This window comes from Cydia pomonella, chromosome 8 (genome assembly GCF_033807575.1).
Source record: "Cydia pomonella isolate Wapato2018A chromosome 8, ilCydPomo1, whole genome shotgun sequence".
Lineage (NCBI taxonomy): Eukaryota > Metazoa > Arthropoda > Insecta > Lepidoptera > Tortricidae > Cydia > Cydia pomonella.
In genome coordinates, this window is record NC_084710.1 from 2819774 (window position 1) to 2828043 (window position 8270).

At 38.9% G+C, this 8270-nt stretch overlaps 1 protein-coding gene across 1 annotated transcript; it reads left to right on the plus strand.

The window, feature by feature from the left end:
* Positions 1 to 5501: 5501 nt before the first annotated feature.
* LOC133520390 (WAP four-disulfide core domain protein 2-like) lies at positions 5502 to 8033 on the plus strand. Its single transcript, XM_061854781.1, has 3 exons — positions 5502 to 5634; positions 6749 to 6946; positions 7860 to 8033. The coding sequence occupies exons 1-3, from the start codon at positions 5538 to 5540 to the stop codon at positions 8003 to 8005; spliced, it is 441 nt and encodes a 146-aa protein (XP_061710765.1). The 5' UTR covers positions 5502 to 5537; the 3' UTR covers positions 8006 to 8033.
* The last annotated feature ends 237 nt before the right edge of the window (positions 8034 to 8270 follow it).

Consider the following 8270-nt stretch of genomic DNA (forward strand, 5'->3'; position numbering starts at 1 on the left):
TCTGACCGGATGCGGCTGCGCATCCAATGTGAAGACCGCCTTACAGCCCGATTCGAAGAATGAAATACAATACCGATAAGTTCTGGTTTAGATAAGTTCTCATTTAGATGTCGTTTTTATATCGTATAATTGACCGAAGCAGCTCGATTAGGGCAACCAATGTCACTTTGACGTTAGAAATATCATAGATAGATCTTGGGATCACAGTGGAATCGAAATAAATGTCAATCTTGACATATCGTTTAGTTTTCGATCTTTTAAAGATCTTAAACGTGTCTTAATCATTCTTCGAATCGGGCCGTTAGTCTGGTAAGCAGCTTGAATTCTTTGGCCTTCCATTCGACCTTACGACTTTGACTAATGTTCTTGACTATATAAATAAAATAATAAATACAGATGTAGATATTGGATATTCTTACACATATATGGACTAAGCCCCACAGTAAGCTCAAGAAGGTTTGTGTTATGTGTGCTCAGACAACGATATAATATATATATATATATATATTCTTAAGTACATATAAAACACCCATGACTCAGGAACAAATATCTGAGTTCATCACAAAAATAAATGTCCTTACCGGGATTCGAACCCAGGACCATCGGCTTCATACTCTTCATAGGCTCATTAGGCCAAACAGGTCTTCAAACAGGACTACATTACTGCCGCGAATGACAAGAACGATGTCGCCAACTCGCCACTCGGATTTTTGACATTTTCGGCAGTAATGGAGTCGGTAGTAATGTCGCGCTACAATACTGCCGCAGTAGTGCAGCTGCGGGCGTAAACCGAACATCACCTTTACTAACGTTGACGAAATTGTAAAAATTGTTATAAACGATACCATGTCTTTTTCGCCAATAATGCTAAAAATAAATAAATATTATAGGACAGTATTACACAAATTGACTAAGTCCCACAGTAAGCTCAATAAGGCTTGTGAACAAGGTCCAAAAATAACACACACTGTATAAAACCACCACTTTATTTACTAATTACACTTCTACTACACACTGTATATAACACTCATTGCTTGATTTGATTTTGAACTGACGACCTATTGTTCCTTGGACCTTATATATAAACCCGAAAAAATCTCACCATCGCGTTCTAGGAAATGCGCGTTGGGAACAAAGTGCCATCTTTTGATTGATTTGGTAATTAATTTTCTTAAACAACAAATCGCTAAGTTGTGAGTTTAAATCCAAAATATTACATAAATGTCATTTCAAATAATTTTACAAATATTTTAGTGCTCATTGCCAACAAAAACAACCATAATTAAATTCCAAAATCGCTACTACTAGTGACATCTATCGGCGAATTAAGTCAAACTGATAATTGCTGAAGAAATTCATATTATTAAAATATACGGTTTCAACATACCGCCCACCAAGAACAAAAACAGTTTGTTCTTAACTCCGCCCACCATGGCACAATGTAACAAATCAAATAGATGCAAAAGGCAAGTGATTATATGAACACAAAATTGACATGCCCATTGCATTTACCTAAAACAATAAACAATAAGATTTTAGATTTGTTACAAGAAGAAACAAAAATTAATAGCAATATTTAGTCAAAAAGAAACAGTTCATGCACAGACTCTTTTTTATGTTTTTACTCAAACTGACTACTCCTGTGATATTGTTCATTTTTTATGCATACCGTACAACCATTTAGATGGATCAACAACATCTCCCTTGATTGAAACCACGTCACCAACAGCTGGCTCAGGAGTTTGATGAGACTTGGATTGACGATAGAACTACCACTCAACAAATGACAATAAAAATCTTGGATTTGTTTCTGATTTAACTGCTATACCCTGAGATTATTGACGTTTGAAGTCAGATACCAGCACTAGAGGTTCTGTGAACAGAGAAGTTCTTTAAATTCAGGCAGAGAACAGTTGATATCACATTGAGTTTTTATTTTATAAAATATCATTGGCCAGATAATAACCAGCGCAATCCAACCGAGTGGGTTGACAAACCAGGATGTACCAGTCATTTGAGTCCTCGTTGAACAAAACTTGAGGTGTGTTAATTGAACTACAAGAGAATACTCAAATATGTCTACTTTTTGATGCAAAGTTCTACCAAAATTCTTCATCGTTGTGTACAGCTTGATTACTTTCGGATCCCGTTTCATGTTGCTAAGTTTTTCGTACTCACTGATATCTGTGTACCTTTCTTTCAACTGGGTTTGTTGATCCAATTGTATTTTAAATAAGCTAAATTGGTTGGTTGCTTCGAAATAAAGTTCCCCTTCTGTGCACGATTTATTTTCTTCTTTAAAGGGTAACTTGAGTAAATACCTGTCACTACAATCCAAATTAGTAGTGGCAGCAACGGTTTCTTCATGCTTATCTTCTTCCTTAGTGAGTTTTTGCTTAGGATCTGGCGCAATAAGATCAGCCTCAAGCTCCGAAGACTTCTTCAGAAGCTCGTTGTCAATGACATGAATGTGGTTAACACTGATCTTGTTATGTAATTCCGACTCACCTGAGTGAATCGGCCCGGATATGATCCAGCCTAAGGAAGTTTGCTGAGCGATGGGTCCTCCTTGTGGAGCTTTGAGAACACCGCCCATGAGTATTTGACTATAAACTTCTCCACCAAGTAGCAAGTCGATTTGTCCCGGTTCATTGAATGTTGTATCCGCTAAACTTAAACTAGACAGCTCGGACCAAGACTCAACATTGACTCGTTTCTCTGGAAGATTCAATGTGAGTTTGCTTAACACAAAAGCATTTACATTTACCTTAAAATCAGAGTCTACGCGAGATGTGATTGTTAACTTCACCGACGAGTTAGAGCTCACAGAACTCTCTCCTTCATCTTCACATAGTCTCGTGATTGTGCTTTTGTGCGGAATCCTGGGAAGTCCGAGCAGATGAACCGCAGACTCTCTAATGAACGACTCTTCTGATCCTTGGTCGATAAAGCACCTGAGTGTTATGAGTTGACCAGATTTCGACATGGCATTAACCAATGCTGTTGGTAATAAAACCAACCTACGAGCTGTCGAAAAATGGTTTTTAATGTTTGTAGTAGTGGGTTCATCATCAGGTGACGAGTGATATGCAGTTGCAGGTGCAACTACATTTGTTACAACTGAGTGATTTGTTTCTTGAGACTCCGGAGACTCAGTTGTTGGTGTGCTATTTTTGGAATGCAATAAGGAATGGTGTTTTCTTTGGCAAATTCGGCATCTAGATGATTGACGGCATGCATAGACTGAATGATGAGGACGTAGACAGTTAAAACAAAGGCTATGTGACTGGACAAAACCACGGCGAGCATCAGTATCAAGTTTAGCAAATCCCTTACAATTACTTATCTTATGGGCTTCAGAACAGAATGCACAAGATGGGGTTGTTACAACTGACACGTGATGGACTTTAACAGAAGTATTAGAACCCTGGTGAGCGTTGGTGCTGGGTCTAGAAAGCTTTGGGTCAATGAACTCCAATGCGCGAAACCGTGTCTCTAAAAATCTTTGAAATTGTTCATAAGTTGGTAGCTCATTGTTGTGTTCAATTGACTTGAGTTCCCATTGCTTTCGCGACTCAGCATCTAGCTTTAAACACATTAAATGCACAATAATAACATCCCAACTCTTAACATCTATGCCTAAGTTCTTCAGCGCTTGAAGACACTCGTTGGTTGTATCTAACAGCTCCTTTAGGGCACTCGCAGATTCAGTAGCCAAGTTACGCTGACTCAACAATCGTTTGAGGATGCAATTTGATAAATATTTCTTATTGTTGTATCGCTTTTCAAGTTGCTCCCAACTGGTACTGTAGTTATCTTTAGTGATTGGAATGTGTCTCAACAACTGTTCAGCTTCGCCAGTTAAATGCCCCTTTAAATAATGTAGCTTCTGTACATCATCTAGATCCTTATTGCTGTGGATCAATGAAACAAACATGTCACGGAAACTCACCCATTCAGCATACTGACCGGAGAAGGTTGGTATTGAAATCTTAGGCAGTTTGATGCGTTCCTCAGTCTTGCTGGTTGACTTACTGAACTCGGTGACATTCATGCTTGACGTTGCAGATGTAGAAGCTGGCTTAAGACTGCTGAGAAGAGATTTAACGAGGCACTTATAAGTTATGTATGCTTCTTCAGTATTATCATACACATTATTTACGACATATGTGCTTTGGGCCAAAGCTTCTGTCTCACTATTCTGTATAATATGCGTATGTGTGCGTGAAAATTGAGTCCATAATTCCTCCAACAATTCCAATCTAATGTTAAGATATTCAACAGAGCTACGACGCTCTTTGGGAGATTTTTTAAAGTTTTCAAAAGCGCGAACAATTCTAGATTGCAAGTCTTCCTGTACTTTCAGAAGTTTGTCCATCGTGATTATATTTCTAAGTGTTAGACAGCTAACTAAAATCGGGCATAAGTTCCCCGTGATAAAATATTCTAAGTTCTGGCTACTGATCTGAATTTTCTAAGTCCCAAATCGATCGGATTGAAATTTTTCAAAGTCCCAGATTATCCGATTGAATTTCTTAAGTCCAGTTGCACGTGAAATTTTCTAAGTCCTCACTCAGAATGAATAATAAAGTACTCACAATTCACCACCGGCACTCACACTTGACCACTACTGACGTCAGACTGTACTCGCCGCTGATAACGTCACCCGATGTCGCAGTTGCCGTGACGTTACGCGACGTCGCCGCTGCCGATGACGTCACACGAAGTCGTCGCTGCTGATGACGTCGGGCCGCTGCACTTGCACCGTGCCGGACGGCGCCCTCTGCCGTCGAATCTCAGAACCGAATAGCCGTCTATCCGGTTCGAAGGACCATGAACAAGGTCCAAAAATAACACACACTGTATAAAACCACCACTTTATTTACTAATTACACTTCTACTACACACTGTATATAACACTCATTGCTTGATTTGATTTTGAACTGACGACCTATTGTTCCTTGGACCTTATATATAAACCCGAAAAAATCTCACCATCGCGTTCTAGGAAATGCGCGTTGGGAACAAAGTGCCATCTTTTGATTGATTTGGTAATTAATTTTCTTAAACAACAAATCGCTAAGTTGTGAGTTTAAATCCAAAATATTACATAAATGTTATTTCAAATAATTTTACAAATATTTTAGTGCTCATTGCCAACAAAAACAACCATAATAAAATTCCAAAATCGCTACTACTAGTGACATCTATCGGCGAATTAAGTCAAACTGATAATTGCTGAAGAAATTCATATTATTAAAATATACGGTTTCAACAGCTTGTAATATAAATATAAAATATATAATTATAATTTCTTAAATACACAACTAACACCCATGACTCATAAATATCCGTGTTCATCACACAAATATATGCTCTTACCAGGATTTGAACCCGGGACCATCACCTTCATAGGCAGGGTCACTACCCACTAGGCCAAAATATATGAAAAAAATGAATATATGAAAATATATGAATATATGATAACATTGCTTCTTATTCTCCGCAACAGTGTGTCCCCTAGTTCGCCTCGGCGTATGATCGCGCCGAGAATTATAAAGCAGCTGACTCGTGCGCCGATGTCACTGTCACGGTGTGACCGTCTGTCAAAAATGTTCGCTTACGTTGTACTCGGTGAGTCAGACATACACAATTAATTGTCCAATTAGATTCTCTGAAAAAATAGTGTTTGGAATTGTTTGTTGTATTTTTAAAGTGATGTGTGTGTTATCAAATGAATTAGTGGTCCAGTGCTACTGATAAAATTGTGAAATAGTTGAATAGCATTAGGACGTGAACAGTTATTTGAAACTAATATACTTAATGACCATCATAGTAAACATAAGTTAGATGCCTAATTATATAATTAAACAATTTTTGGCCCTACAAAATATGAAAAAGTTATATTCTGTATGATCTGTATCAGACAAAGTTGTGTTCTTATTTTTTTCTCGTAATTACCTATTAAGCATTTAAGTATGCTAGGTACCTACATACAAGGTGCCCGTGAGCATTGCGAGAGATTTTAACGGTGCATTCCTGATGGCAACAGAAGCAAAAAATGTTATATGACGTTTTGTGAAATTTGACAAAAAAAAATGATTTTGTTTTTTTCCCCTTTTTTTGAACACTCCTGAACATATAACATATTGATAAACACATAACCTAAAATTAACTAAAAAGTTTTTTTTTATTTGGGGGTAGCCTCTCGAATACATTTTTTTAATTTTTCGATGTCAATCAATAGGTATGTCCAGACTAGACCTCAAAGTGGCAATACCGCAGTCAAAAACGTGTTTTGTACCGACTTATGGCGAAAGAATGATTTCGAAAAACATTTAATTATCTCTGAAACTAGGCCTAATCCAGAAAATTTTATATGACATTTTAGTTTCTTAATATTACCAGGAATGCTTAGTTAAAATGTCTCGCAATGCTACGGGCTCACGTTATAATTACTAGACACTTAAAATACCTAAAGTAAACACCCCGATGATGAACATGGCACCAATAATGGGATGTATACCATAAATCCTGTGATACAAATATTTATCAATAGCTTTATTCAACAACAAACCTGTACCAAATTCAAAAACGCCTATTACACTTTTTTAAAGCCTCTTATTCAGAAAAAACTAAATATATTTTAAAAACTATAGTGTGTCCCTGTGTCCCTTCTGACTAAAGGCTTCCTCGAGTCTTTTGCATGTTTTTATACATTTTACGGTAGTTTATTTCTTGATTCCAGTGTCAACCCTACTGGCGTTCGCGGCCTTAGACCCGATCAGAGGAGGCTCATGCCCACCAACTCTATCAGTGGACGTGTGCGATGGCCTCTGCAGTACAGCCAAGCCTTGCGTCAACGCCACTCAGCTGTGCTGTCCGACTGATTGTGGTGGCTCTATGTGTGTGGACGCGGTGACGAAGAGAATCTTTGAAGACGTAGGTAAGAAGCATCCGACGATATTATGTCCCATAGCCAATGTTTCTCAACTCTGTTGTCTCCCTGACTAGTGGTTCTGTTTAGACGCAGTAACAAAGAGAATCTTTGAAGACGTAGGTAAGAGACGACCATCCCTGATAGTTGTGTACTTGTAATATCTCTACAGTACAGCCAGGCCGTGTGTCAACGCCACTCAGTTCTGTTCTCCGACTGATTGTGGTAGCTATGTGTATGAGGACGCGGTGACGAAGAGAACCTTTGAAGACGTTGGAAAGAGACAACCATGCCTGTTTGTTGTGATGTCTCTGCAGCATAGCCAAACCGTGTGTCAACACCGTTAAGCTCTGCTACTAGACTGACTGTGGTGGCTCTGTGTGTGGACTCGGTGACAACGCGACACTTTTAACTTGAAGACGTACCTAGGTGAGATAACCGACTGTTGTGTGATATAATTGCATCACAGTCAATGCTTGCGTCAACGCCACTCACTCCGTTGCCCGACTGACTGTGGTGGTTATATGTGTGGGGATGTGGTGACAAAGCTTGAAGGCGTAGGTAAGAAGCGACTTTATTAAGTGTGATGAATGCCGCATAGCCAATCTGTGCGTCTACGCCACTCATGTCTGCTGTCCAATCATTGAAAAGGTTCTATGTATAACGGCGTTTTAAACTCGCTTTATAACCCTGGGTTGTTTTAGGATGCAACTAAGAAAACACTAATATGAGGAGAAGGAAGTTTCGAACGCGTTGTAGAAATGTACGAATTTGATCCTAAATTAGAGTTTTTGAATTTTTTTATACAGTTGATCTCCGACAGGTAAAGGGACCTTTAATGTCCTCATAAAAAAGGATAGATTGACGCCATAAAAATCTCGTCGACAGTCGAATAGCTAATTCTTGTTTGTTTACGTTTTAGTGAAACCAGGCCGCTGCCCAGAGAACCCAGGTGGCGTGTGGGTCTGCAGTCACATGTGTACCGGCGACTCCGACTGCCCGCGTTCGCTCAAATGCTGCGCCAATCGCTGCGGTGCCTTCACGTGCCAGAAACCGGCTCCTGAATAAGTTAAATTAAATGATATATGCATAAAAATTGCTTTATAATTAATGCGAAAGGGTGCCCATAAGGCTGGCTACATTCCCACGCTAAATAGCGATGCCAATTCTTTGGCCTAGGAATGAGTCGCCCTAGGTCACACGTTATCTCAAAGAGTATTTTTTTAGGTCCTGGAAGGTATGGGTTTCGAGATTCAACGGTGCCTATGGTCTCTACCGCTACTTTCTCTCGCTATAATGAAATTAAATAACTATTTATTTCCCATTGGCCATA

What these genes read in the sequence shown, in the direction of transcription:
- LOC133520390 (XM_061854781.1), top strand. Translation starts at nt 5,538, where the DNA reads ATGATCGCGCCGAGAATTATAAAGCAGCTGACTCGTGCGCCGATGTCA. An exon ending in GTTCGCTTACGTTGTACTCG is followed by an intron (nt 5,635 to 6,748) that starts GTGAGTCAGACA and finishes TCTTGATTCCAG; the next exon opens with TGTCAACCCTACTGGCGTTC. An exon ending in GAGAATCTTTGAAGACGTAG is followed by an intron (nt 6,947 to 7,859) that starts GTAAGAAGCATC and finishes TTTACGTTTTAG; the next exon opens with TGAAACCAGGCCGCTGCCCA.